Source organism: Camelina sativa, chromosome 15 (assembly GCF_000633955.1).
Source record: "Camelina sativa cultivar DH55 chromosome 15, Cs, whole genome shotgun sequence".
NCBI lineage: Eukaryota > Viridiplantae > Streptophyta > Magnoliopsida > Brassicales > Brassicaceae > Camelina > Camelina sativa.
This window is the reverse complement of record NC_025699.1, coordinates 2,364,711-2,392,576: the sequence shown is the minus strand read 5'-3', so window position 1 is coordinate 2,392,576 and position 27,866 is coordinate 2,364,711. Positions and strand designations below refer to the sequence as shown.

The following is a 27,866-nucleotide window of genomic DNA, read 5'->3' as shown; positions in this document are numbered from 1 at the left end:
ATATATATCGTTCACGAAATGTCTACATCTTTTCTTTGTCGTCAATGTCTAAATCAAGGGACTGTGTTTTTGTTCCAAGAACAAGTAATCTAATCTGTTAGGATTGTGTATATCTATACATTACATTCTATACGTCTACACACAATTACATTAGGTATTAAACTAATTAGAACATAAAACTGTAATCATTTATTTATGGGAAATTACAACTTTGATCAAGATCAGATACGAAAACAAACTACGTAAAACGTAAATGTTTTCTAAAAAAAAAAGTTTAGAGGAGCTTATTTCTGGCAAAGTATCACGAACGTATGCTCATGTAACGATACATGACAATTAAACCCAAAAGCACGATACACGCTGTAGTACATGTAGAATTTTGGTCTTAATTGGTAGAGACGATGATTCCTTCAGGTACAAAGCTTTTCTGAACTTCAAGAGTTAGTTCCTCCAAGCTTAAGTGACACTCCAGTCCTATCTGCACATGTAAATTTTATTGTGACGACGTTAAAAACAAATACTCATATAAACGTTCTATGATCAATTATATATACGTTGCGCTTATAACTATGGATCTACATATGTTAGTCTAATCAGTAGAACAACCATTTAGACTAAGATATATAGATGTAGATATGTACCTTAACAACGAAAAAGTATAAGACCGTCTCCTCCATGCTACTAATATTGAGGTGGAGAACCTGAAAAGATAGCTTCTCCAAGACAGAGATGATCTTCACGAGCTGGCCCACGATTCGCCTAGAGACAACTCTCAGTACAACGTTAGAGCCTGAGATCTTGGCTTCTACGTTAGCATGAGGAGAGTTGCAGCATGCTCCTACCTCCTTGAAAGTACTCGTGGTCATTACATTCTCGATTCGACTAAACGGTACCCGGGTGGTGGAGGCGGCTAAAATGGATGGCTCAATTGTTTGGTGATCATAAGGAAAAGAAGGTCGGTTTATTGTCTTTCTACGTTTCTTGGACTCAAGAACTTGGGCCAATTGCTGCAGCTCTTTGATGAACTCTATCACTCCTCCAATTATCGAAGCTTGATCTCCCTAATACGGATCAATTATTGAAAACAAGACCATATTATTCAATAGGATTGATGCATGCGGCTAAGATCTGTTTTTAGAAGTTAACAGAGAGAAATATATATTATATGCATAAACACATATACAAGATTATGAGAATTGGACCAAATATGATCACGATATGATCATAACATATTTTTCCAAAATTAGTGAGTTTGGAATATACAGTTTTACATGCATGATCCTATCCGTCTCTAAAATCTGTGCTCCCGCACAAGGTTTTTTATTTGCTTCTTAGAAAATAAACTATATGAGATTGTTCAATTGCATGTGAATCCCCAATATTATATGATTCTAGCTAGAATTAGACCTTTGAAACTTACGAAACAAAGAAAGCACCTATGGTTCAACATGAAAAAGCACCAAACCTCTTTCAAATTAAGAGAAATAATAATGAATTGGAATTGAGAAATGAGGTGATCAAGAGGAGATCACATGAAAGTTACCCTTTTGATATAGAAACAAGGAGTTAAAGAACGAAGGGATTTAAGGTGCTCGTTCATTTGTCTTCTTCGATTCCTCTCAACAGCGATGTGAGACATGATCCTTGACTAAGATTCACTTAATTATACCTCGTCTAGGATTCTTATCTATCAAAGAAGAAGATGATCACTTTCACTTTTTCCGACACATTCTTCAAAACAATGTCTTATTTATACAGCCGCAACAACAAAGAGATAATTAGGGTTCAGAGTTTTTTTTTCAAGGTTTCATAAATGCACAATGTCGCTGTCTCGTGACATTTTTTTGTCTCTTACTAATTTTCTCTCTCTTACTATTTTCACTCTCTCTCTCTCTCTCTCGTATTACTTCAATATATGTATAAGTACAAAGTAGAGAAAGGTATGCATATACAAAGATACGTCACGTTTGTGAAGTTGGATACATTTACATTTACATTCACTGCGTGACGTCTTTTATTATAATTAAGATATATCCTACATTCAGTTAGAGTGCATGCCTTTACACCACCTTCTTTTACTTCTTGTTTCTACCCCTTGTGCCACACTTCTTACTTACCGCGTTTCCTTAATTACTAGAAATGTATATTTTAAAACGGACATATATACCAGTTTTGATTGTTAAGATCACTGGTGGAAGATACGAGTTTATGTTGAGATATGGTTTTTTTGGATGAATGAAAATAAATTAAATTATTGAATTGTCCCAAACTAAGAGGATTTAGAAGCAATTGTGATTTATGAAGTGTGATCTCTGTTTTCCCCTTAATTTTTCGCATGACTTTTGTAGGATCTTAGGATGGTTTACAGAAACTAAACAAAAAAAAAGGTTGTTAAGGAATTCTCCACACTAAAAAAAAAAAAAGTTTCCTCAAGAAAAGTCTCATATGCATTCAAGTGAAAAGATGATAATTCCGTCATCGTATCGTAAAAAATCGATAAATTAAGTTCAGAAACGCGTTGAAACAACTACATATGATGACGTCAGCACTTACGGTACTCAGTGATTACTTTTACAAAACATACCTTTTTTCATGGAATTACATGTCTATCTGTTCGACGATTTTGTAAGATTAATATAATGACAAGTAAAAATAAAAAAGATGTTTTAAGTAGCACGCAGTGTTTTAGTTAAACAACATATCATTTCATCCCACAACCAATATTTGATTCTCCATGATTTTATCATTATACATGCGTTTTGTTATTAGTTGGAACTACGTACGTACGTATATCCTATTTTTGTATGGATCACTTTGTTAATGAAGTAGGCTCTACAAGAAAAACATTGCATATAACCTTCGGAGCTAACCGACAAGTTCTGCTGTTGATCAAGCTTCTTCATGAGTCTCAACTACCTGGACGGCTCATTAAGATTCTTCCCGACAGCTAGTTTTCTAATTAGTTTCCCTAAAATTTTTGGCTCTAATTTATGAAGTTAAGAGTATCTCAATGAGACAATAACAATGCATGTTCCAAACTTCAGCGAACCTAACATAAGAAAATTTGTCATAGTGTTTTGGGTTATATGTAACTTGCTCCCACTACTATCAAATAAAAATGCGAAAATGTACGGAGGAGAAGAAATAATAATAAACCTTAATTACGTCCCAAAAAAGTGGAAGCTGTAAAGAAATGTTGGTGACAAATGTTTGTAGCCGGAAATGTTAGGCCACAATACGTATAAGACATGCAAAGGTGCATGCCCCATTTAATCAAACTATTAATTTTAGGAGTAAAGAATTTAACTCCAACATGGATATTCAATTTGTTCATGTTCTATCACGTTATCTTCTTTGTTCAACAGGCAATAAGATTTTTTTTTTTTTCTTTTTTTTTTCTTTATATTAAGAATCAATTTGCAGTAAGAAAACTCACGTTTGATCAAGATATCGGTTCGTACATAAGCAGATATACAATTAATCATTTAATTTTGACAAAAACAAGCTACTTAAAAGGCAATTTTGCTAATCTTATGAAAATCTGATTTTTATTATTTTTCTCAAGAGTTATGTCATTAACGTAATAGTTATATCTCATATGCAACTGTTAATCTATATTAATGAGAGTCTAATGTCGTTTACATGCAATGCAGTGCAATGGTCGAAAACAATAGGTTTAGTTTGGGTAATTAGTGCGTTCATCATCCTCGAAAATATTCATTGTAGTAACAGAGGAAATGTAAATTCTGCGTTTTTTCATTTATTTCAATTGGGTTAATGGACATGGCAAAGTGCTCACCATCAATATAGTTCACAAGAAAACAATCCTTACACAGCACGAAACCAATCAAGTTTTTTTTGGTCAATCATGGAGATCATGAGACTTGTCCGGAACTTCTCGAGAGTTCATCAGGACACTATCTTCTTATCAGCTGAAGCCTCACCATGTACTGTGTAAACAGAGAAAATGTATATATTGTGTATCAACGAGAGTGGAATTTATGAGGAAAATCTAAACCTTCTTGCAAACAGATACCGATAAAAAATTTCTCAATTTTCTATATTTTCTGTTATCTTTCCTTACATCTAACACTGAAGCTATGTCAGTTTTTCAATTGGAAGTGTTTTGTATCCATCTAAAATCCAGTCTGACTTCAAAAACAAAGTCTCTCATTGAGTAATTACCCACATAATAGAGTCTAGGAATCAATAAGAAAGAGATTAAAAGGTTCCCAACACCAAAATAAAAACAGATAAAGATCCTCTGAACTCTGAAGATACAGTAGGAGGAAACGAGACAATCATACCTTGAATGGATTTCTCAAATTTCTGCAGCTGCGAAATGAAACCGGAATTAGGAAGTGCCTGAGGACGTCGGCTCTTTACAAGTTCCATAGCTTTAGAGAAGCTCATGCCATGCTTTTTCATCAGATAAGCCACCACTATAGTCACACTTTCAAAGAGAAACCAAAACCAACCAACCTGTTGTAAGTATATAACAAAATACAGAGGTTCAAGAAGACTCTTAATTTGTCCACATAATATGTAATCTGTTCACTAACCACTAGGGATGTTAACAGTGGGTTTAAACCCGATGGGTACCCGAAACCCGTATAAAATATAGAGTTTTGTGACCTGTTTTTCAATCAGAAAAAAAAATGGGTAAAAAACGGGCGGGTACCCATTTTATACGGGTTTACGCAGGTTTACCCTATAAGACTATGGGTACCCATCGGGTTTTTTTTTTTCTTCAAACTTTTATTGAAACGACACCGTTTTATAATAACCCTAGTCTAATTGCTTCTACTCGATTCCAACATCAAATCGAATTGGTTCTGATCAGAGAGCATTGTGTTCGGACAGAGCTTTTCTGGGTGAAATCGAATTGGTTTCAATCTTCGGACAGAGCTTTTCTGGGTGATTTGCGGAGCTTCTCGTGACCATTTCTTGACCCTCTCTCGTGACCCTCTCTCTTGACCCTCTCTCTTGACCCTCTCTCTTGACCCTCTCTCTTTGTTGACCCTCTCTCGTGACCCTCTCTCTTGACCCTCTCTCGTGAGTCGTGAGTCGTGACCCTCTCTGTCTCATCACCTCCACATCAGGAGCCTTTGATTTTGGGTGGAATCAAGTTTCAATTTTGATTTTAAGGTTGTGAATTTGGATTTGGAGATATAGATACTAGACTTTAGTTCAAGTTAAGATTGTTTATGTGTGTTCAATATTGATATAGATACTAGACTTTAGTTCAAGTTAAGATTGTTTATGTGTGTTCAATATTTATATTGATTGTTTATGTGTGTTCAATATTGATATTGTGTCTGCTTGAGCGTAAATGTTCTTGTTTGTGTGTTATTTTGCCTTAAACGTTTGTCTCATGTGAAGCATTGTTCCCGTACGTTTGTCTCATGTGAAGCATTGTTAACGTTTGTTCTTGTTGTGTTAATCTCTGTGTCTGCTTGAGCGTAAATGACAATGTTATTGTTTGTGTGGTTTTTGCTTTAAAACAATAATTTTTGGTTGATGTGTTTGATGTTTTTCTTTTCTTTTCTTTATAGAATGGATTCACAATCATTAGAGACAATGGCAGCTTTAAATGCTGAGCATGAATATCATGCAATGAATGAAGATGGTCAAGAGGCTGAAACTCAAGGAGGAGCACATAGTGAAACGCAGCCTACTCAAGAGACTACTACTGACCAAACGGTATTTAACTCTAATAAACGCTTAAAGTCTGATTGTTGGAAAGAGTTTATACCAGTAGCAGGACTAGAAACAGATGGTAAACGTAGAGGTCGTTGCATTCACTGTAATAAGAAGATGATTGTAGAAACTAGTCAAGGAACATCATCTGTTAAGCGTCATTTAGCTATTTGTCCAAAGAAACCTCCAGGGCTGAGTGAAGCAAGTGAGTATGATCAGAAAGTAGATCGTGAAATGGTTACTGAAATTATTGTGTACCATGATTTAGACACTTACTGCTCTACCCAGCGATGCCAGAATCAACAAGCTAGATTTATACATACGACTGCAATCTAAGTCTATAGATTCCTAATAGTTACTAGTGATGAAACAGTTGCATACTTGTGAAGCTTTTTTAACTCGTTATCTAACAAAGACTACACTAGAGAGTACAGAATCAATCAGATAAAGGTAAAAAGAGTCAAAAACCTTCTAGACATTCCCATGAAGCAATGAACCAAAACACCACCACCAGATTGAATAGCTTGGTCAATGAAGGTGAAACACTCATCGAAATATACAGTCAAATCGGTCTCCTCTCTATCAACGACTACATACGAAGAACCAAAGGTTAGTTATAGAATCTCTCTACTCCAAAAATTTCTCAAAACAGGAATCGATGTAAAAAACACACACACAGACCTTCGATGACTTTATATACAAAATCATTAGGATAAGGAGGAACCAAGGCCACAGCTACGGTCAATACATGAGTGATGTTGGAGCTTTTGAGCAAATCGCTGTTAGTCGCTTCAGCTACTGAACCTATGAACAATCCCTATATGTGTTTTTTTTTTTCCCCGAAGAACTTTAGAATCCAAAATCCAATTTCGAAGAGAGAAAAATAAAAATAAAAATAAAAATACAAAACCTGTTGGATCTCGCTGAGATCGTTGACTCCTCCGAATAGCTTCTCGGAATTAGCTATTCCAACTCCGAAGAGATCAACCACGTTCTCCATCTCTCTCTCTCTCTCTCGCTCTTAGGTTTTTTTCAAAAACTTCCACTTGTACAGACGAAGACGACGACGGTATGATTACTTTCAGAATCCAACCTTTTGACTTTGGTCCCAAATTTCGAAGACGAACATGGCTGTTCTATTTACACTATATAAATAACAATTTGAGAGCATGTAACAACGAGCACCAGTGGTCTAGTGGTAGAATAGTACCCTGCCACGGTACAGACCCGGGTTCGATTCCCGGCTGGTGCATTTTTTTAATTTTTTTAATTCGCGGAAGGAAGTGCAAAATTTGAACAGCAAATCCTGAGATCGATAAGGTAGTTTTACGGCGTGGTAGCAATTGCAAAATATACGAGACTCCAAAAAATATTTAATTACTAGAAATAAAATTTTCTAAGCATCTCGTAAATAATACAAGTTTTACGACCGACTATAATAATTTTTTTTTTTTAAGTTTCTGATTACATATATTTGTGATGGATGAGTTTTTTTGGTGGGTCTGTGCGTATACCCACATGAGATCACCAAGAGCGGCGAAGGAAGTTGAGGTGGTCTCTCCAGCAACATCTATTTGCACCTTATTCAAGTAATTGCTTCTTCGTTTCTTTGTTTGTGTTTTTTTTTCTTAGGATTTGTAGAGAATTTCTGATTCGGTTTACTTCTATTTTTTAGGCACATTGATCCCCACCAAATCCCGTTTAGCTTTGGAGGATTGAGTAAACTCCCCACCGATATCTTCGTGGGTGATACCTCCTCCATGCTCTGACAGCCGAGGTCGTGAAGGTCAATGAGCCTATTAAAGTTGTATGCGCCATTAGCAATTCCGCCGGCCACAAATCTTTTTGGTTTTTCAAGTATCATGCTGTTTTCTGAATTTTTATTGCAATTTTTGTTCCCCTGTTCAATAAATATGACATTATTGTGAACAAAAAATAATATCTATTCAAAATATGAGAATTGTTATTTTTTTGTAATTGATTATATAAAAATATTATTTATTACAGTTAAATCTCATTTTAAATAAATATATATATATATATATATATATATATATATTTTAAACTTACCAAATTAAGAAAATCTCTCTATAATTTAATAAATTATCAATAAAATAAAATCTCTATGAATTAATAGATTTTTACGATCCCAACATATTAATTTTTAGAGTTTTTTTTTGTATATTGTTATTTTATTATATGTTGTTAAAATATTTTTATGTATGTTAATTTGATATAACTGATTATTACCTTGTTAATTTAGTGGATATATCCATATTTTTCTTATGTTCTTATGTACATTTTTTACATTGTTAAATTTGTTAATATTGTAGAAAACTTAAGAGATTTGTTTAGATGATTAGGTATAAGGAAATGATGTGTTAAGATATGCACCCGTTTGTAAAAGAAATTATATATATATATATATATATATATGTTTATAATATTACAAATAATAACTTTAAGTTTTGGTATTGATTAAAATGGGAAAGATTTATTATGTAAATTTTAAAAATAGAATGTTATATTAGCAAATGTACTTCCGTTTTAATAAGGAGATGATGAAATGTGTAACAAGTGATAAAAGCATAAATAAATATTCTAATTCTGTCTTAAATATCCTGTTCTTTTTTTTTCTCTATTACATGTGAGAAAAGTGGTAGAATATGTTTTTTCTCTAACCACCTAAAACTGTTAATAAAAAAAAAACTTTGATCTATTTTTCTGGCAATGAGTAACAAGCACCAGTGGTTTAGTGGAATAATAGTACCCTGCCACGGTCGGGTTCAATTCCCGGCTGGTGTATTTTTTTATTTTATTTTTTGTTTATAAATTTAGTTTCGTTTGTTGACAAAAAAGAAAAATATATAGTTTGGTTCAGATTAGATGGTGTTTATGTATATATGGTTTTTAATTACAGTTATGTTATAATTAGGAATTAGGTTTTTTTTTTTAAAGATCTATCTAATAATTACGAGTACCATCTTTACACAAGGAACTTGATAGAAAAATTGCATGACTTACAAAATACCAAATTAAAATTAAGAAATATTGGTAGGAAGGAAGTGTAAAAATTTGAACACAAGAAAAGTGTTGAACACCCTCTCGGCCTCTCCTTTCAAACTGCTTAACCAAAGGAATGTAGTAGGACTCTCTTCTTCTTTTTATTTTGTAAACATTATATACTCTTTGCATCTTCTTTGCGTTTTTCTCTCTATCTCTCTTTCTTTTTCTTTTTTTTTGGTTCCATTAGAGATCATTCATAAAGCCGATCATTCATCAAGCCACCTTGATTGTGACTGTCCTAAATCGATTCTTGCATCAACTATCTTGAAGGGAAAGAAAAATGAATGGTGAGGCACGGTCAAGGGTAGTACTGGACCAAGAAGCTGGCTCAACTCCATCTACTTTGAGAGATGAAGATCATCCATCGAGACAAAGGCTGTTCCGATGTCTCCCTTATGATATAGATCTCAATCCCCTACGCATTGTAAGCCCCTTCATTTATAAACAATTTACCATACGATTTCACTATTTTAAACCAAGTAATAAGCCTATTATGCATTATTTTTAAGGTCATCTTATACTATAGATTTTTATAAATATCTTTGTATACAAAATATGATAATATCTCGTGAATAATGTGTTTCTAGGTAATAGCGGAATTGGTGGGGACATTCATTCTAATGTTCAGTGTGTGTGGGGTCATAAGCAGTACCCAATTATCTGGTGGCCACGTTGGATTGCTAGAGTACGCCGCCACAGCTGGATTATCGGTGGTGGTCGTAGTTTACTCCATCGGACACATCTCCGGCGCCCATCTTAACCCTTCAATCACCATTGCGTTCGCCGTCTTTGGTGGCTTTCCGTGGTCTCAGGTACAATCTCCACCCAACCATCTAAGAATTGTAGTTCAATTATCTAGATCTTTGGTCTTGTTTTTTTTTTATTTGTTTTGTTGCGTATAGACAAAACTCATGTTATACTTGCTTTTGAATGTTGTTGTCAGGTTCCGTTATATATAACGGCGCAAACATTGGGGGCAACTGCAGCAACATTAGTTGGGGTGTCAGTCTACGGAGTAAACGCTGACCTTATGGCAACAAAACCTGCGTTAAGCTGGGTTTCTGCATTTTTCGTTGAACTCATAGCTACGAGCATTGTCGTATTCCTCGCCTCTGCTTTGCATTGTGGTCCTCATCAAAATGTAAGTGACCATATTATAGGTTTTCCTACTCTTCCTAATTATTAAAAAAAAAAAAACACCTAAAGTGTGAATTTACAACTTCTTATAAAATAATAACTTTAAAAAACAGAATAAAAAACGTACATGTATTTATTTAATTGATAGTATGTTTTACATGTACAGTTGGGTAATTTGACGGGGTTCGTGATTGGAACAGTCATTTCCCTTGGAGTGCTTATTACCGGGTACTTTAATAATCCACTATCGTAAAGATACTTTGTCAATATATAACATAGGTTTTAAATTGAAACAATCAAAGCTATAATCACCGTAAAATATGGGAAGATGAATATTTCATAGAATCGAATAATGCATGCTAACGTTTTGTAGTATATACGGTATGGTCAGACCTATTTCAGGAGGATCGATGAACCCTGCTCGATCACTAGGTCCGGCGGTGGTGGCATGGGATTTTGAGGACTTATGGATTTACATGACGGCTCCGGTGATTGGAGCCATCATCGGTGTTTTGACATACAGATCAATTAGCCTCAAAACCAGGCCGTGCCCTTCTCCACTTCCCCCTCCCGTTTCTTCACTTCTACGTTAATCACCTCAAAATCTAGTTAACCTACAAAATAAACACTTTTTACTCTACGTTTGTTGTAGCCCATTGGGCCGAGACTACTTTAAAATTCTATGTCACATGGACTTATTTTATAAGGATAAAGATCATATGATTCTGTGAAAGTAATGCTTAATTTACTTATCTTTTTAGTTGTTTTTGCGTTACATTGGAGGAGTACGTTCGTTGTGCAATCTTTTTTTTTTTTTAACAGACTCTTTTTCTTATTCTAGAATAGACATATTTAAAAACGAAAATAAAAACGTTTGTTCTTTTTCTTTCTAAATATTAATAAACGAAAGCAAGACTAGAATAAGTAGTATGAGCTTGATATTAGGAGAGAGAGTACAAGAAAAAGGTATTGACAGTGTATAATGGATTGGAAAAAACAAGAATTAGTGCATGCAACATGATGCAAAGTATCTATATTTTGATGAGCAAATAGTTAATATATATAAGAAATTAAAAGGTAATTGACATGAAAACTCAAATCCTTTCATTAGGTCATTAGAGCCATTACATGATGCGAAAACAGAGAGCTTCTTTTGAGATGAAGATTGAATATCGAGTATCTTTTTTAACAAACCATACTTTAAAACGGTTTTACTCTAACAAAGCAATTTTTATAGTTTATAAGTATATATTTTTTTCATCTTTTCTTACAAATTAATCTTTTATAGAAAGAAATAAAATCTTGCTAGAATTAGATGAACTGTTATTACTGCTTGTAGATTGTAAAAATATTTTCTTCTTGCAAAATATTCAAACTGTCGTTAATTTTTTACTCTTTCTGGTCTGGATAGTTTTAAAATTTAATAGCTTTTTGACTTCTTATAATTAAAAGTTTACAGAATTAAAAAAAATTCTAAAGTTACCACATAAGCACATATATTAATTAAGTTTATTATTAATAACCATTACGACAACAATTACCACAACCGTGACCACCACCACTCCCCATACCACCATATCAACCACTCCGGTTACTACCACGATTATCACTTCTGTCACCATAACTCCTTCCATCGCCACCACTCCACTTACCACCACGGCTGCGCCACAAACATTTCCGGTAGGTTTTGAGGTTATTCAGAATCAAACGGAAGAGCGTCGCTCCAATAACTTATATATGGCTTTATCAATCAATTTTCATATGATTTTTAATTGAATCAATTTCCATATGATTTTTATATATGGCTTTATCAATCATACGTATTTAGTTTTCGATTAATTATCTCGAATAATATCTATTTTCATAATGAATCTAAATAATATAATAAATAATAGGTAAGTTTTATTACATTTGTTGAATCGTGGAAAACTATTGAAGGAACTAAGAAAGCTATAAACCATAATTGAGGATTTTTTAAATACTTTTTGTACAAGTTTTGAAAAATACTTATTTAAAGAAAAAATTTATGTAATATAAACTATTAAATAATAAATTTATTCAATAAGTTACTAAACTAATTTAAAAATATATAATTATAGTTTGTTATATTAATTTCAAACATGGGATATTATCTAGTATACTATAAAATAATAAAGTATAATCAAAATCTATATTGAGTTGAAGTAGGTTTTCTTATAGAAATAACTGTCGTAAATGCCGAGATAGCAATAGTCAAATGGTAAAAAGAAGTTTTAATAGTGTGTATTTGTCAAAATGGATTTTGGCTTTCCAATCCGATATTCCGATCCAAAGAAAGTGATATCATTATAGCCTATCTTAATACTATATACATATTTGGAGCTAATTATATACTTAGATAAACTATTCTCATAATTTAGCGACACCAACGAACCAAATAAAGGTGGCAAAGCTAATAAGGATAACAGTTATCTGATAAGGATAGGACATAATAGAGGAGAAATATTTGATGCTTAACGCTATACATTTATGCAATTGGTCCCTACACCTTTTATTCTCTCACAAAATTGATATTTTTAAAAAATGTAGTTTATATATATAATACTCATATATACAAAAACAAATCGCCAAACAACATCATCTTGGTTTCTTTAATCACTAGAGAAAGACTAAAAAACGTAAGCACCAAATAAAACTAGTGATAATTTGGTTTGTTTATTTCGATGTATATTCGGTTTGGTTTTTAATTACAATTTTAACTCACTCGAACTCAACTATCCATAGCTTGCATGTGGACTGAGTGCCTAAAAATACCCAATTTCGAGTATGTATGCCTGCTCAAACCTTTCGACCTTCATTTGCATAATAATCCAACTACCTCTATTTGCTACATTAGTTCACCATCCCGTAAATGGTATATCTAAATTATTTACTTAGAAAGAGGTCAAAGGCGACAAATCTCTTTCCATTATTTTCTGTTCACGTTTCTAAAAACTTGTTTTGCAAAAAGCATGGGACCGTTTGTTGTCAAACTCAAACGTCAAAGCATGGGACCGTTACGTTGTTTTATTTTACAAAATATTTTTGTTTTTTTCTTTGTCACTAAACTTTGGAATATACGAGTCTAGGGTGCTATTACATGATTATAACCCCATTTTCTTACCTTATATATATATATGCCCATATCAAATGCTTAAACGACTCGACTAATAATAATCGGTATAGACGTATAGTGTGTGTTTCATTCTAATAACAAAGTTTCTAATTAACTCGGGCAGCCTACCACAAACTAAAATATCTTTTAATTACTAGAGTGTAAAACCTAATCGGATGTATAATTGTCTAGCATTAATCAGGTCAGGTGCCAACTCATCTATTTTTCACAACTAGTCTAGTAGTATATTTGTTCCAGTAATTAATATAGAACAATGGTCGGTCTCTCTTTTAAAGCAAGGAATCAAGAGTTTTTTTTATTTTACTCAATAGAAAAATAATTCCCAAAAAAAAAGGATTTAAACGTAAATGTACATTATTTACTAACAAGATTTAGGTAATATATAATCTAAATTATTATTATTAGTAGTAAGTTTTTTTTTAGGTAAAATTAAAACCCCACTAAATAAATAAAAAGTGCACACGGCCAGTGGCCACCATTATCACCACTCATCACATTATGTTGTCCCACGCGCCTTCCCACTGTTTTAACCTTCCACGTCTTCTCCTTTGGCACGCTCGTTACGACCAAGAATTGAAACTTACGCTGCTGATACGCTCCTTATTAGCGAGTGTGATATCCAAAAGCAGTAGTAAGAAACTAACCATACTTTTAAAACGGTTTTACTCTAACAAAGCAATTTTTATAGTTTATAAGTATATATTTTTTTTCATCTTTTCTTACAAAATAATATTTTATAGAAAGAAATAAAATCTTGCTAGAATTCGATGAACTGTTATTACTGCTTGTAGATTGTGCAAAATATTTTCTTCTTGCAAAATATTCAAACTGTCGTTAATTTCTTACTCTTTCTGGTCTGGATAGTTTTAAATTTTAATTAGCTTTTTGACTTCTTATAATTAAAAGTTTACAGAATTAAAAAAAAAAAATCTAAAGTTACCACATAAGCAAAGATATATTAATTAATTTTTGATTAAATTTCACAAATAAAGAGGAATTAATTGGACCCATATAATTTAAAAACAAACCTCCACGATTCTCAACCAATCGTCACTACTCATCTCCTCTCTCTCTCTCTCTTTGTGCGGATGTGAACACAAAAAGACAACAAGAAAAAAGTTGAGAGTTTTCTTTTGGGTTTTTGGCTTTGTCTGGATTCGAACCGAATCGTCGTTTTATTGTGTTCTCTTGTTGTTGTTGCCAAAATATACTTCTTCTTCTGTCTGAAATAAAAAATCTAAACTTTATTTCAATTTTTTTTTTTTTTCCATTGGAGAGCAGAAACATCCATCCATGAGTGTTTCCTCGTTTCCTTGACACATGTTTTTTCGCATCATTCGTTCTTCATAATTATATATAAAAAAAGAAGAAAAGAAACGAAACTGACCAACCAAGCAAAGCTCCTCTCCTCTTCCATTAACAATCCTCTACTTGCTTCATCTTCATTCGCTATGATTATTATTATTCCCCTCTTCTTTACTTTCCCAATTTCTTGAATTCTCCAAAAAACCCCTTCCCCAAAGACAAAAAGCCTTTTCGAGATTTTTACTACTAACCTTCAGATGTCTATAAACTCAAACGTTGAGGAAAACGGAGGAGCAAAGCCAATCTGTGAAGCTTTGAAGAGATTCAAAAGGTCGAGGCTTGTGTTCGAGCCTTCTTTAGGTGTTTTGGGTTTTTTCTTGGTTGGCTTGTGTTTGGTTTGCAGTTTTTTCTACTTTGATTACAGAAGCGTTCCTAAAAGCTATGACCTTTCTGATAAATCAGACAGATTTGTCTGGCTCAAACTTGAAACCAGCAGCAACAACACCAGCAACTCTAGTAGTAACAGTAGCAGTAGTAGTAATAGTTCCAAGAGAGTTGGGTTTCTGGAAGAGAGTGGAGATGGGTGTGATGTGTTCGATGGGGATTGGGTTTGGGACGAGTCTTATCCTTTGTATCAGTCCAAAGATTGCAGATTTCTCGATGAAGGGTTTAGGTGTAGTGACTTTGGAAGGTCTGATTTGTTCTATACTCAGTGGCGATGGCAACCTAGACACTGTAATTTGCCCAGGTATATGTTCTGTTTTAATTCCATGTTTCCTCTGTTCTTCTTCTTACACAGTTTCCTGGCAGTTGTTGCTCTTGTTGTAGTAATTCATGTTTGTTCTCTTAGAACTTAGGTTTTGAACAGTGAAGGGAGATTTTGGTTTGAGATTTCCAAATCAAATCATAGTGTGTGTGTGTTTGTTATTACAAGGGAGATTTTGTTTTGTTTGTAGAGATTTATGAAATCTTTGTGGTCTATGGAGAGAAGAGAAGTCAGAGCTTCTTTTTAAGTTTTGTTGCTTTCAGCTTTGATGTCATTTTCTTTGGTCTCTTCTTCTCCAGTTGTCCGCAAGTTACGGCTTAGGATAAGCACAATCTCGTGAAACTTGCTCATCATATATTTGCTATTAAAGCCAATGGCTTTTTTTGTTCTCTTCTCTTGGTTTGATCTTTTTAATATGGTCCCTTCTTCTTCTTCTTCTTCTTCTTCTTCTTCTTCTTCTTCTATTTCCCCATTCACATCAAACAGCTTTTTCTTTACCAATCAATGTGTGTGATCCTTATTTTATAAAAGCTACTGTATTATCTGAACCCGTGAGTTAAATTTAGATTTAAAGAAATAGGATTGGTTGCCAAATATCATATGATGCAACATAGTTTATCCGTGTTCTTCATGAGCTATGAACTAATATGTCTAGGATGGTACTTTGCTGACTTTGAAGATAGTACTTAGCTGACTCTGTTGTGAATTATGTAAACATGAATCAGATTTGATGCAAAACTGATGCTAGAGAAACTTCGGGACAAGAGGCTAGTGTTTGTTGGAGATTCGATAGGAAGAAACCAGTGGGAGTCTCTTCTTTGTCTATTGTCTTCTGCAGTCAAGAACGAGAGCTTGATTTATGAAATAAACGGAAGTCCCATCACAAAGCACAAAGGTTTCTTGGTGTTCAAATTCGAGGAGTACAATTGCACAGTGGAATACTACAGATCTCCATTTCTGGTTCCCCAAAGCAGACCACCTATTGGATCACCAGGGAAGGTTAAGACAACTTTGAAACTGGATACTATGGATTGGACTTCAAGCAAATGGAGAGATGCTGATATTTTAGTGCTCAATACTGGTCATTGGTGGAACGACGGCAAAACTACTAGAACGTAAGTTCCATGTCTCGTTTATAATCACTTGTCTGCTTTTTTGTTCCAGATGACCAAATCTTGAATGTTGTTACTAACAGGGGATGTTACTTTCAAGAAGGAGTTAAAGTGAAATTAAAGATGAATGTAGATGATGCGTATAAGCGAGCTTTGAATACCGTTGTGAAATGGATACAAACCGAGGTTGACTCAAACAAAACTCAAGTCTTCTTCCGCACTTTTGCCCCCGTGCATTTCAGGTTTGTCCGGTATTACTTTTAACTCCTTGATGAAGATTCAATCGCATGTAGTAGTCAGTTTCTTGATTGAGTCTTAGGATGTAGCATCTTCTGCAATTAGTTTGAACTCGTCTGTGTCACTGAATGAAACAGGGGAGGAGATTGGAAAACAGGAGGAACATGTCACATGGAGACATTGCCTGAGATTAGAACCTCATTGGTTTCTTCAGAGACATGGGAACAGTTAAAGATTCTGGGAGATGTGTTGTCACATTACTCAAACAGATCAGAGTCTGTTAAAATGAAAGTGTTGAACATAACGGCAATGGCTTCTCAAAGAAAAGATGGTCACCCTTCGCTCTACTATCTCGGTTCGCATGGTCCTGCACCACTTCATCGCCAAGACTGTAGCCACTGGTGCCTTCCCGGTGTTCCTGACACGTGGAATGAGCTTTTCTATGCGTTGTTTATGAAACAAGAAGCTTCCACTTCGTCTAGAAGAGTCGAAGAAGCGACTAGTACAGGAAATGTTACAATGTCATGACGCCGGACAGAACAAAAGGCAACAACAAGCTCTTGTTTCTTCTGAAGTTTGCATTTTCTTTTGAAGATGCTGAGCTCAAAGATCAAAAAGGGTTTGAGATTTTTTTGATCAAGTGATTAGATTAATTGGGTGGGGGATATGTAATTAGGTGGATATTCTTAATCTATGGTTGTAAAGATAAAAACATCTCAAATTATTTTCCGAAGTTAATACATATAAAGATTGAGAGACCAAAAACAATAGTTTCTCTCTGTTACTTTTTTTTTTACCTTACAGCTGAAGAGACCAAAACAATAGTTTAGTTTTGGGCCGAACCCAAAAACTGTAAATTTCACAGGATCCACAGAAATCTTTGAAATCTTTTTTGGTTGGTCTGTTGCTTTTTACATGATTTGGTTTGGTCTGAAACATTGAGAAGATGTGAACCGATTACAAGAACAAAGATGGATACTGTCTGGAACATGCTGATCTGTGTCTGAGAGGTACGAGAGTTAACGGGTGCACGTATATGGGCATGTCTGGCCACTTCCAGTTGTTGAACAAAAGGTATTTTCTTTTACGTGCAGACATAAAAAAAGTGACGTGCATATGTGTTTGTATCTAAAAGCTAGATCAAGCAACTTTATTGAGATTGTAACAATTACGTTTCGGAAGTTGCAATTTTTCACCATTTATTTAGGAAACCATTAAACTGATCACAGTAATTTACAACGACGAAATTCATAATAGCATTTAATAACCAAACTAAAATAGTACTAACATATTAGCATCGAACCAAATTTGACAAACTTTTTATCTAGATACTAGATTTTAACCCGTGGTACACCGCGGGATAATTTTTTTTAAAATAATAACATATTAATTTTTATTTGTTTTTTATATTTAATTTGTTTTATTTAGTTAAATAATAATTTTGTTTGGATTGTCAATTATCAGAAAAATAATAGGGGAAATAAATACATAAATATGTAGTTTATAATCTATTGTTGGATTAAGTCACAATTTTACTAATGATTTAATTGTTTTACAAAATTTTAGTTAAATTACTCTGATTTAATATGTCTAATATTCTAATATTAGTGGTATTGACCAAATAATTAAATGAAAAATTAACCCGTATTTCAAAACGGAATAAATAATATTTTATATTTATAATAATGTTAATTCAAACCGTCATGTTAATAACATTGTCCCACCATATAACAACAAACCGTCATATTAGTGGTTTAACCCATGTTTCAAAACTGTTATATTAGTGGTTTTGGTTGTGGGTGTTGTGTTTTGTTTGTGAAGTTGATATTTATACATGAAAAATGCTTGATAAGCAAGGAGTTTACGATCCGTAACAATAAAAGAGAGATTTTAATGTTTTCCTATTTGAGTTGATAACATTATCGCAGAATAATATTCAGTTTCTTAACGCGATATATACTATATTAAATGTATTTCTTGATGCTAAAATTAAATCTATCCGATTATTGAGTTTCTAAATTTGGGTTTCCGTTTTTATGAACTTTATTAATGTTATAATAATTATTGCGATTGTAATCATTTGTTACTCAAATACGGCTGTGTCATTTAAATTTAAGAGATCATACAGTCTCTAAAGATTTATTAAAATAGTTTTGTAGATTTTTATGAGATTAAAAATTTAATGCGTAGAGTTGTTTTTGGAAAAATCAAAATGTATAGATGCTGTCAAACTATTTATGGCAATAAACGTATCAAATTAGGTCGATTTAAATAGTTCCATTAATTGAGTTTTTTCGAAATGTTATTTTAGAAAAATCGTTAGGAGTTAATGTTGTAAATAAAACAAATTAAATAAGCAAAACTTAAAGAGCGTAAACCAAAATGTACTTCAAAAATGTTAATATAGATTATTTTATATGTATGTTTGTTACCTCTTTACTGCCAAAACAATTGTGAATTAAAACCATACTACAACTTATATCGATCGTTAATTATTATTCCAAGTACGAGACATGGATACCACTTCAACCACACGATCTTCCACCGGCTCAGTACGTACTCTTGCACCAAAAAAGATTGTTTGTTGTCTCTCATTAATGCACCAAAGTCTTTTTAGGGATAAGTTTTTAGGTTTGTTATTCCGTATAAATTATAAAATCATATAAAGCCCTTTTTAGTGTATCGACGACTATCGAGTCATTTATAATTCATAAAAGACAAGTCGGTGAGGCTAAAAAAAACTCCCAAGTCGGTGATCGTGACATGACATGAGCCTTTAGAAAGAAGCTCGTGAGAGAATCTGTGATTGTAATTTATCTCAGTGATTCTCTTCTCAAATACTTTACTTTATTCAATTTTTGGTCACTTGGTGATCATGTAAATATTAAAACTTGTTTAACTGTTTGACAAAAGAAAAAAGTTTTAAGTTGTATCTGAATTTTTGGTTTACTTCGGTTAAAATGAATTTTGGTTTATCCTGGGAAGCTTGCAAGTTGGAAGCGTACGCGTAGGGTCGGTTATATAGAGTAGCTTATCTTTACAAAACCTTGTGGTCTTCTATTATTTGCCCTATAAATATTTATGTGGGTGTAAATGATGAAAACACGTACCCAAATTCGGATAAGTTTCTCTTTGTTGTATTTTTATACGAAATAAAAATTAGAAAAAGGGAACTATTTAAAATGTTTAAAGTATATATATTAAGATTATATCGTGAGTGAATTAGTGTGTAATATTATAGAAATGGAGAACAAACTCATAAGATCTTGACTTGGAGTCGCACTTCCACAAAAGAGTATCTATCTACAAAACTCCAACTAAATAAAATCTTGGAGATAGATTCTTCTTTGTTTTCTTCTTTCTCCCCTATCTATAAAAATCCATATTCCTAGCTAATGTCCATTTCCTCAAATGTCCACTTCAAATGCGGTTCACCGGCGAATGTCCGTCCACAATACTAATTTTGTTACTTGACCAACTACATTGATTCAATTCACCAACTACTCAAAGCTTCACATTATGGTATACTCTCTATTCTTAGAGTAATTTAAATTAATAGGTTTAGATTAACAAAAAAGATCGAATTAATCAACGTTTCGACAACCGACATGTTTAGATTAGGTCAATGATATTCGTTGAAGCGAGGTTGAACATATTTTCTTCTTCACGATGCTAACAACGAACAATCAACGTATTTCCTTCAAAAGCCAAATAAAAGGTTCCGACTTTATTCTCCTAACATGTTTGAATGTCGATAAATAGTTAAACATATGAAATGTGACCCCACGGTTCCATATAGTTTGGTATATATGCATAGGTCACCCATCGTGGACATGTGCCCCGTTTTTTTATGGACTGAAATGCAAATTAACTTTAAAATAAAATTTAAAACGAATATGTAGATATGTATCATGCATAATTTTTTAGATTAGGGTATTTGTTTCGAAGTGATTCTTTTTATTTTCTCATTTTTCTTAAATAGGTGAACTTCTTTCTTACTTGCACTTGAAACAAATGATTTTAATGAAAAGTTCATAAATGATCATATCATACGTGTAAATTTTCTGATGATTATATAATTATTAACTCCCATATAATATATCTTTTTACTTTTTTTTCTATGGTATTTTTATATGGTATTGAGTATAAGAAAGTCATTGGATAAGGTAGTTAGGCATTCCATCTTTAGTGGAGACTATTGAAACTAAGAAATTTGAGCTACACAAGGAAACGAATTTTGTTTTAGGAAGAGATGAGAGGGATGGGTTTTGTGGATGAGATATAATAAAGTTATTTATGTGTAATGAAGAAAAATATAAATAGAGAAAGATATATATATGGGTGTTTTGTTCTTGTTGTGAGTTGTGAGCTTTATATCTTTCTTTATAAGATTTGCAAGTAGTAGATACAACATCATTGCACAAAACCTTCCTTCGTGATCCATTTGTGTGTAGGGACTTACTTTTGCCAGGTTAGATTACATTTCTCCAATCTTTTACTTTGGCCCCACTCTCCCACATGCACCTCTCTCTCTCTTCTAAACCCCAATCTCTCATTGCCTATTTATGCCACTCTTTGAACATTCCCCCTCACAACTCCACTTGTAACCATTTTTTTTTTTTTTAAATACCTCTTTTCTACATACAACAAAAGGCTAATTAAGAGACTCGTTAAGGCATAGATAAAATGGCCATGGAAGTGGCTGTGGAGCTGGGGCTTGAGCTTGATGATGATGTCTTCTTCGCAGACATAAGCAAGCAACTCAATCTCTTAATAACAGATGAAGATGAACAAAACCCTATATCACTTTCCTCGCCTGTCTCTTTCCAGGTTTGTCCAAATTTTAACTCTTCTCTCTTTCTCTCTCCCCTATCTCTCTTGATTAGTGATTAACAGTGATGTTGATTATTGAAATCAAACAGGGTTTGTTCAGAGGGAACTACCAAACACCAGCAACACCATACATGATGTACAATGAGCAGATCAATTACAACGTAAGAGAGAGCAAAGGAACAGGAGTGTTCATCCCACAATGTTCTCAGCCAAGAAGGAAACAGAATTATCAGAAGAAGCAAGGGAGATTTGGTTCCTTCAACCCCAAGCAACAGTTTCCTCACCATGTTCATGACAGCAATCCTACAACTCTCAACAAAAACAACCAAGAAAGCATCACCTTTCATCATGCTTCTACTAACCAAAGAAGAACCTACAGAGATGCAGCATCTCTCTTCACTTAGTCAAACAAGATTCGAAGACATGGATTTGTGTCATTAATTCATAATTATATATAATTGATTATTATTGATATTTATAGATTTTGTGATGTTTGTAAAATCAGCAAATAATAAGAAAGTAATCATCAATCTAAAGGGATTTGGTGTGATTTATTCAACAACCGACAGAGATTAATAGGCTCACTCTTATCATATTTTTATAACTTTCTCTAATCATTTTAAATTAAATGAGAAAAAAAAACCATGGAATTAGCTCCTAAACGATCATGATCAATGGAGTAAAATGAATCTTGATCATGACAAGTCTCATGTGAGATTGGAAAATCTTGCATGTCAGGTCTAGAACCAATCAATCTCTTTGGGACCTCACATTTACAGAGTTACAGTTATGTTGGCAACAATGTTTGAATAGACAAAAGTCAGATCTAAAGAGGAAAAAAGACTGTCATAGAACTCATACCCACATGCCTACATGCCCATCACTCACCTCTTTTTTTTTCTTCCTCCATTCAATCAATTTACTATATTTTAATTTGGTGATTTTTATTAAACAAACATGGAAACATATGTAATATTCTTTTCATTTTATCCCTTTTAATGAAAACATCACAATTTAGACATCTATATGGTGCAGAGCTGTATGTTTTCTGTCATCTAGCTGTATTTTCTTAACTAGTTTTAAATGTCTACTAAGATTAACCACCCATAAATGAAAGTATTAAACTAAAAAAATCTATTCCTTTACAAGTTGCACAAGTTTAAACACAGATCTTTTTTAAGTCTTAATTAACTCTTAACACATACACTTGTCAATTGTTTCAGAAAATAAATTATTATAATTTCACAAAAAGAATATAACTTTCTATGTATCTCTTTCATAAAATGTGTAAAATATAATTTCAAAAAGTTAAGATAAGTTTCTATGTATCTCTTTCATAAAATGTCTAGTATTTGTCTAAATTTCCTTATACAACATATAAAGTGATTAGTGTCAATTGTTTTATTTTAATTACATCATCATAAACAAAAATTGTTAAACAAATTCTACCAAAAAAAAAAAAAATTGTTAAACAAAACAAATTTACCATCTCTACACGTAGACGTAGTCACGTAGAAATTCAAACCGCCGGTTTAGATAAATATCATTTAACCGATTATTTGGTTTAAATAGAAATCGTTAAACCGATTTTTTGGTTGAGTTGGTTTTGTTTCTCCAATGATGATTGATGAGTTGACGGAGCTTCACATCGCCGAGAGCTTCTTCACGAGATCCATGGCGGCAATGGATTCTCTCTTCCTTCTCTTCCTCATTCCACTCATCCCACTCTCTCTTCTCTCTATCTTAGCTCTAATCGTACGTCCTCGCCCCATTAAGATCCCTATCAAGTCCCGTCACGTCTTTATCACCGGTGGATCTAGCGGCATTGGTCTTGCCTTAGCCCAACGCGCCGCTTCAGAAGGCGCACGCGTCTCAATCCTCGCCAGATCCGCCGTAAAACTCGAGGAGGCTAAGAAATCGATCCAGCTAGCTACTGGCGTTGAAGTCGCCACGTTCTCTGCCGACGTTCGCGATTACGACGCTGTGTCTAAGGCGATTGATGAATCGGGGCCGATCGATGTGTTGGTTGTTAATCAAGGTGTGTTTACTGCGACGGAGCTGGTGAAACATAGTCCAGAGGATGTTAAGTTCACGATCGATGTCAATCTTGTTGGGAGCTTCAATGTGATTAAGGCTGCTTTGCCTGCAATGAAAGCAAGGAAAGATCGTGGACCTGCCTCCATCACTCTCGTCTCTTCTCAAGCTGGTCAGGTTCGTTTCTCAAATTTCCCACCTTTAGGGATTTAAAAGTTTATCCTGGTGATTGTAGTTAAATTGGAAGCTTATGATAAAGCAGCTAAATCAAATCCTTAAAGTAACTTTGTCTTTTATAATTTTACAGGTGGGTATCTATGGTTATACTGCATATTCAGCAAGCAAGTTTGGACTTCAAGGTTTAGCGCAAGCATTGCAACAAGAAGTTATTGCTGATGACATTCATGTCACTCTTATTTTTCCTCCTGACACTGATACACCAGGATTTGAAGAAGGTAAGAAAACGATATCAAAAGCTTTTTTTATCTATCTATATATAACACGTGAAGGGAGCTAGAATTAGGTATTGCTACTTAATACTAAGGTCTAAGGAAATTAAATGCATATAAGAGTTGGAGGACAGGTTACTACATAAGATTGTACCATATGGTTGGGAGATGAGTAGAAATGAACTATTATTGAGCTAGTTAGATCAAAGTTGTGCCCTTATCTGGTCTGAATAATTGTATACTTTATCAAAATTGCCAGCTAGGAGGTACTGATAGAGTGATGTGTTAAGTACTGGGTACTGACTATGATAGTGTTTAGAATGAAGTTTCTGCGTAACTGTGTACTGTGGTTTGTGTGATACTGTATAGAAGAGAATAATGGGTTGTTGTTATCTTCATAAAAGACTTATCTTTTTTGTATCTTTGAGAATTAAGTAAACAACTTTGAACTAATTCTCTGATTTCCTTGGTTCATATTATGAAGTTGAAGATCGTGATATGAGTGTAATTTGATTTTTCTGATGTGCTCTCTCAGAACAAAAGAGCAGACCTGAAGTCACTTCCATAATAGCTGCATCCTCTGGTTCAATGAAAACAGAAGAAGTAGCCAGAAAAGCTATGGATGGCATAAAATCAGGAAATTTCACTGTCTCATGCAACTTTGAGGGATTCTTACTGTCACTTGCGACAACAGGCATGTCCCCTCAAAGATCATGTTGGCTTGCTTTTCTTGAAGTTATAACCGCAGGGCCTATAAGATTAGTCGCTCTCTTCTTTCAATGGGATTGGTATAAAGCCATTGAAAAATGGAGCAGAACCAAAACCAAATAGTAAGTTCCTAATGCCATCAAGTTGTTCGTTTTGTCATCAAACATAATTTCCTCTTACTAGACTGCTATATCGCTATTCTAATTTTGCTACTCATTTGTAATTTCAGAGAGTCCGACAACTTTGCTTGAAGTGTTTTTGGGAGAAGCTTAAACATTTGATGGGTACTTAAAACCTTCTTCTCAAATTGAAGTATCTCAATCAACTACCACGGCAGCTAGTCGATTATACCAATTCAGAATATCTACATTGCTGATAGTAACTCGTCAAGTTTTATGACGCGAAGTGCTCCAAGTAGCTATGTATCGCCGGTCTTTCAGCAAATTGCTTTTTTTTTTTGGGTAGAGAAATCAAAGAACTCATTTGAATGTATTTTTGTGATTGTTTTTTCAGAGTATACAGATCACATATTTGGATATTCCCTCCTTTCCTTCTAACAGCTGCTGCAACTTTTGCTTTGAGATTGAGAACGTCAATGGAGTTCTCTTCTCAGACGTTCAAACTACACCTCGGACAAGTTAGCCACTTTTACTATAGAACTTTTAGCGACCTCTTCTTCTAGTGGGCCAAAACTAGGGCCGAATCACTACTGGGAACATTGTAACAGAATCTCACATTAAAACAACGAGCAGTTATATTCGACTGTTACAAAAACGGCGAGAAGTTTTCCTCAGAAAAGGTCCTCTGAGAAGTGCCTGCCATAAACTCGATACTCTTCAGTCTTCACGAAGTTGTCTGACTCGTTCTCATTTTCTTTTGGCGATGGCGATGTCAATTCTAAAGCTCAGGAATTTATCGGGTCTAAGATCGGCCGCAAATAATGCCCGGATCGGAGTTTCCTCGAGGGGTTTCTCAAAGCTCGCGGAGGGCACTGACATAACCTCGGCGGCGCCTGGTGTTTCTCTCCAGAAAGCTCGCAGCTGGGACGAAGGCGTTTCCTCTAAATTCTCTACCACACCTTTATCAGATATCTTCAAGGTTCGATCTAATCTTTCTTCCCTGACAAATTTTGATTCAGAATGGGCAATTTCAAATTTCCTGACATAACGTTTGTGTGTGTATTGGTTTGGTTACAGGGGAAGAAAGTTGTCATCTTTGGACTCCCTGTAAGATAAATTTTCTATCTTTTTGCATCATCTATTTATATGTCTTGATCATGCTTCTGAGTTCTGATTCGTTTTATATGTTCAGGGGGCTTACACGGGTGTTTGTTCACAGCAGCATGTCCCTAGCTACAAGAGTCATATTGATAAGTTTAAAGCTAAAGGCATTGATTCTGTTATCTGTGTCTCTGTTAATGATCCTTATGCTATCAATGGTTGGGCAGAGAAGATTGGTGCTAAAGATGCAGTAAGTTCCTAGCTTTGTTCTTCGACATTAGCCTGATCTGGTGTGTGTACTGTGTAGTGCCTGCTGGTTCGGTTCCTGGTTTTTTTTCTTAAGAGTTTGAGTGGTGAACGTCATGATATCAATCGACCTCTTACAGATTGGACTATAGTACTCTGATATTGTCTAATGGTCTCAATATTACATTCACATGATTAGAAGGACTTCTTTCATTGGAAATTTCATACTTGATATGGACTAGCTTAACAAGAGATTTTTATGTTAATGTTCGGATAGTGTTACATGCTAGCACAAATGATTTGATGCTCTTGAACGTTGTCATTCCAGATTGAGTTTTATGGGGATTTTGATGGGAAATTCCACAAAAGCTTGGGGCTTGACAAGGATCTCTCTGCTGCATTGCTCGGGCCTCGGTCTGAGAGGTAAAACCACTGCAAAGTCCACTTGTTGTAATTTTTTTTGTTTCTCTGAACCATTGATCTAAGAGATTGGTTGGCCTTTGTGATGTCTATGTTCAGATGGTCAGCTTATGTAGAAGACGGTAAGGTTAAGGCGGTGAACGTGGAAGAAGCACCGTCTGACTTCAAGGTTTCGGGGGCAGAAGTCATCTTAGGACAAATCTAAAAAAGTATGTCGATGAGTTTTTGTTTCTTCTGAGTTGAAACTGCTAATAAGTTTGATCCGAACATGAAGGATCAAACCAAGTAACAGCGTCACTTTTCTTTTTTTGTTTTCCACAGTGTCAGTTTTAATAAAAATTATGTCTTTATATATCTCAGTTCTCACCAAAATGTAAATCTGGATCATAATGAAGTATAAACCAATATGATGATCTCATCAAAATTGTGAACGCAAGTTTAGACCAATATAAAATGGTTTGGGGATATGACTTTACTTGTCGCCATTGTTAACATAAAGTTTGGCCTAAGACAGTGATATCCCTCTTGCGCAAAAAGACTTGTTTAAGATGATTCTGGAACCGGAAAAGCAGAGGAGAAGTTTGTTGTGGAGTTGGTCAAGTTTGACGCAGACGCAAGGAGGAAAGTGGTAAGAGAAGTTGCTTGTGCTAATTTGAGAACATTGAGGAGCTTGGCCCTGGCATAATCGATGGTGTAACTGTGTAAACTAACGAAATCATGACAAAGGTCAAAAGCTGCCGGTGGAGTCGCTGTTATGGATTCGTTTTAGTAGTATATATAGAAGCTTAAAACACTAATCCTCCTTAAAACCGTTTCTTAAACTATCTTTTAAAGTTGGTGATCTCTCTAGCTCAATGACATAACAAGACAGAAAAACCAAATCCACAAAACCAAAACTTCTAACTATGTAGGATCCAGACACCAATTCAATTAAACTTCACACGTTCGCAGTTGGGGTACAACAACCCGATCTCTCTCTTTGAACCCAGTGGTATATTCGTCGGGTTCAATTACCGGTGAGCAGAACACTAATTGAAAAGCACACAACAACATTCCCAAAACACTGCTTATCTGTCCCATCAAAGCAAACAAAACGTTACAATTCAAAACATTCTACACATGAATAATCAACCAATTCATACTTAGTATTAAAGTATTCAAGAAGTAAAAAAGAATACTTACAAGGACGTGGATATCAAATTTGTAGATCAAAGAATAAGCAGTCCAAATTCCATCTTTGATCAAACTAGCCAAGGAGAACCAAACGGGTACGTATTCGTAGCATCTCTATTGTATCACCCATAACAATAATTTAATCAAAACCCATAATCAGTTAATAATTTACCCATCAAATGAGAGAGACAGAGAGAGCATACCGTCAAAGTTATAACATCTATAATTGTGGTGAACACGTTGCAAAAAACACCAATGTATGTATGTCGAAATGATAAAGTTCCACGTCCAAAAAAAGAATAACAA

The 27,866-nt window shown here is 34.2% G+C and overlaps 8 protein-coding genes and 1 non-coding gene across 10 annotated transcripts; 7 read left to right on the top strand and 2 right to left on the bottom strand.

Moving 5' to 3' along the window:
* Nucleotides 170-1,716, bottom strand: LOC104744775 (transcription factor MUTE). Its single transcript, XM_010465876.2, has 3 exons — nucleotides 1,544-1,716; nucleotides 642-1,061; nucleotides 170-478 (listed from the first exon to the last, which is right to left on the bottom strand). Exons 1-3 carry the CDS (start codon nucleotides 1,637-1,639, stop codon nucleotides 386-388), a joined length of 609 nt encoding a protein of 202 aa, XP_010464178.1. The 5' UTR covers nucleotides 1,640-1,716; the 3' UTR covers nucleotides 170-385.
* LOC104744774 (dual specificity protein phosphatase 1B) lies at nucleotides 3,739-6,784 on the bottom strand. The gene is made up of 5 exons (XM_010465875.2): nucleotides 6,611-6,784; nucleotides 6,382-6,517; nucleotides 6,169-6,289; nucleotides 4,308-4,453; nucleotides 3,739-3,950 (listed from the first exon to the last, which is right to left on the bottom strand). The coding sequence occupies exons 1-5, from the start codon at nucleotides 6,698-6,700 to the stop codon at nucleotides 3,910-3,912; spliced, it is 534 nt and encodes a 177-aa protein (XP_010464177.1). The 5' UTR covers nucleotides 6,701-6,784; the 3' UTR covers nucleotides 3,739-3,909.
* LOC104744773 lies at nucleotides 4,740-6,162 on the top strand. Its single transcript, XM_019236986.1, has 2 exons — nucleotides 4,740-5,148; nucleotides 5,556-6,162. The coding sequence occupies exon 2, from the start codon at nucleotides 5,557-5,559 to the stop codon at nucleotides 6,034-6,036; it is 480 nt and encodes a 159-aa protein (XP_019092531.1). The 5' UTR covers nucleotides 4,740-5,148; nucleotide 5,556; the 3' UTR covers nucleotides 6,037-6,162.
* Nucleotides 6,882-6,952, top strand: TRNAG-GCC. Its single transcript has one exon. It is a non-coding gene; the product is annotated as a tRNA-Gly (tRNA).
* Nucleotides 8,902-10,611, top strand: LOC104744772 (probable aquaporin NIP7-1). Its single transcript, XM_010465874.1, has 5 exons — nucleotides 8,902-9,190; nucleotides 9,354-9,578; nucleotides 9,710-9,907; nucleotides 10,070-10,131; nucleotides 10,295-10,611. The coding sequence occupies exons 1-5, from the start codon at nucleotides 9,047-9,049 to the stop codon at nucleotides 10,494-10,496; spliced, it is 831 nt and encodes a 276-aa protein (XP_010464176.1). The 5' UTR covers nucleotides 8,902-9,046; the 3' UTR covers nucleotides 10,497-10,611.
* On the top strand, nucleotides 14,120-17,267 carry LOC104744771 (protein trichome birefringence-like 10). Of its 2 annotated transcripts, none has more exons than XM_010465872.2 (4): nucleotides 14,120-15,110; nucleotides 15,854-16,243; nucleotides 16,324-16,491; nucleotides 16,615-17,267. In XM_010465872.2, the coding sequence occupies exons 1-4, from the start codon at nucleotides 14,620-14,622 to the stop codon at nucleotides 17,003-17,005; spliced, it is 1,440 nt and encodes a 479-aa protein (XP_010464174.1). In that variant the 5' UTR covers nucleotides 14,120-14,619; the 3' UTR covers nucleotides 17,006-17,267. The 2 variants fall into 2 exon arrangements, with proteins under 2 accessions (XP_010464174.1, XP_010464175.1); XM_010465873.2 differs by having other exon boundaries at nucleotides 14,124-15,110; nucleotides 16,324-16,482.
* On the top strand, nucleotides 21,066-21,872 carry LOC104744770. Its single transcript, XM_010465871.2, has 2 exons — nucleotides 21,066-21,307; nucleotides 21,400-21,872. Exons 1-2 carry the CDS (start codon nucleotides 21,164-21,166, stop codon nucleotides 21,712-21,714), a joined length of 459 nt encoding a protein of 152 aa, XP_010464173.1. The 5' UTR covers nucleotides 21,066-21,163; the 3' UTR covers nucleotides 21,715-21,872.
* LOC104744769 (3-dehydrosphinganine reductase TSC10A-like) lies at nucleotides 22,909-25,058 on the top strand. Its single transcript, XM_010465870.2, has 4 exons — nucleotides 22,909-23,521; nucleotides 23,652-23,799; nucleotides 24,329-24,623; nucleotides 24,731-25,058. Coding segments are annotated over exons 1-4 (1,038 nt in total). The 5' UTR covers nucleotides 22,909-22,927; the 3' UTR covers nucleotides 24,732-25,058.
* On the top strand, nucleotides 25,242-26,741 carry LOC109124433 (peroxiredoxin-2F, mitochondrial). The gene is made up of 5 exons (XM_010465868.1): nucleotides 25,242-25,599; nucleotides 25,698-25,727; nucleotides 25,813-25,971; nucleotides 26,296-26,390; nucleotides 26,487-26,741. Exons 1-5 carry the CDS (start codon nucleotides 25,384-25,386, stop codon nucleotides 26,590-26,592), a joined length of 606 nt encoding a protein of 201 aa, XP_010464170.1. The 5' UTR covers nucleotides 25,242-25,383; the 3' UTR covers nucleotides 26,593-26,741.

What these genes read in the sequence shown, in the direction of transcription:
- LOC104744769 (XM_010465870.2), top strand. Translation starts at nt 22,928, where the DNA reads ATGATGATTGATGAGTTGACGGAGCTTCACATCGCCGAGAGCTTCTTC. An exon ending in TCTCTTCTCAAGCTGGTCAG is followed by an intron (nt 23,522 to 23,651) that starts GTTCGTTTCTCA and finishes ATAATTTTACAG; the next exon opens with GTGGGTATCTATGGTTATAC. An exon ending in TACACCAGGATTTGAAGAAG is followed by an intron (nt 23,800 to 24,328) that starts GTAAGAAAACGA and finishes GTGCTCTCTCAG; the next exon opens with AACAAAAGAGCAGACCTGAA.
- LOC104744770 (XM_010465871.2), top strand. Translation starts at nt 21,164, where the DNA reads ATGGCCATGGAAGTGGCTGTGGAGCTGGGGCTTGAGCTTGATGATGAT. An exon ending in CCTCGCCTGTCTCTTTCCAG is followed by an intron (nt 21,308 to 21,399) that starts GTTTGTCCAAAT and finishes GAAATCAAACAG; the next exon opens with GGTTTGTTCAGAGGGAACTA.
- LOC109124433 (XM_010465868.1), top strand. Translation starts at nt 25,384, where the DNA reads ATGGCGATGTCAATTCTAAAGCTCAGGAATTTATCGGGTCTAAGATCG. An exon ending in CTTTATCAGATATCTTCAAG is followed by an intron (nt 25,600 to 25,697) that starts GTTCGATCTAAT and finishes GTTTGGTTACAG; the next exon opens with GGGAAGAAAGTTGTCATCTT. An exon ending in CTCGGGCCTCGGTCTGAGAG is followed by an intron (nt 26,391 to 26,486) that starts GTAAAACCACTG and finishes GTCTATGTTCAG; the next exon opens with ATGGTCAGCTTATGTAGAAG.
- LOC104744773 (XM_019236986.1), top strand. Translation starts at nt 5,557, where the DNA reads ATGGATTCACAATCATTAGAGACAATGGCAGCTTTAAATGCTGAGCAT.
- LOC104744772 (XM_010465874.1), top strand. Translation starts at nt 9,047, where the DNA reads ATGAATGGTGAGGCACGGTCAAGGGTAGTACTGGACCAAGAAGCTGGC. An exon ending in ATCTCAATCCCCTACGCATT is followed by an intron (nt 9,191 to 9,353) that starts GTAAGCCCCTTC and finishes ATGTGTTTCTAG; the next exon opens with GTAATAGCGGAATTGGTGGG. An exon ending in ATTGTGGTCCTCATCAAAAT is followed by an intron (nt 9,908 to 10,069) that starts GTAAGTGACCAT and finishes TTACATGTACAG; the next exon opens with TTGGGTAATTTGACGGGGTT.
- LOC104744774 (XM_010465875.2), bottom strand. Translation starts at nt 6,700, where the DNA reads ATGGAGAACGTGGTTGATCTCTTCGGAGTTGGAATAGCTAATTCCGAG. An exon ending in TTCATGGGAATGTCTAGAAG is followed by an intron (nt 4,454 to 6,168) that starts GTTTTTGACTCT and finishes TCTCTTTGAAAG; the next exon opens with TGTGACTATAGTGGTGGCTT. An exon ending in ATTTGAGAAATCCATTCAAG is followed by an intron (nt 3,951 to 4,307) that starts GTATGATTGTCT and finishes CTGTTTACACAG; the next exon opens with TACATGGTGAGGCTTCAGCT.
- LOC104744771 (XM_010465872.2), top strand. Translation starts at nt 14,620, where the DNA reads ATGTCTATAAACTCAAACGTTGAGGAAAACGGAGGAGCAAAGCCAATC. An exon ending in AGACACTGTAATTTGCCCAG is followed by an intron (nt 15,111 to 15,853) that starts GTATATGTTCTG and finishes AACATGAATCAG; the next exon opens with ATTTGATGCAAAACTGATGC. An exon ending in GACGGCAAAACTACTAGAAC is followed by an intron (nt 16,244 to 16,323) that starts GTAAGTTCCATG and finishes TGTTACTAACAG; the next exon opens with GGGATGTTACTTTCAAGAAG.
- LOC104744775 (XM_010465876.2), bottom strand. Translation starts at nt 1,639, where the DNA reads ATGTCTCACATCGCTGTTGAGAGGAATCGAAGAAGACAAATGAACGAG. An exon ending in CTTGTTTCTATATCAAAAGG is followed by an intron (nt 1,062 to 1,543) that starts GTAACTTTCATG and finishes GATCCGTATTAG; the next exon opens with GGAGATCAAGCTTCGATAAT. An exon ending in TATACTTTTTCGTTGTTAAG is followed by an intron (nt 479 to 641) that starts GTACATATCTAC and finishes TTACATGTGCAG; the next exon opens with ATAGGACTGGAGTGTCACTT.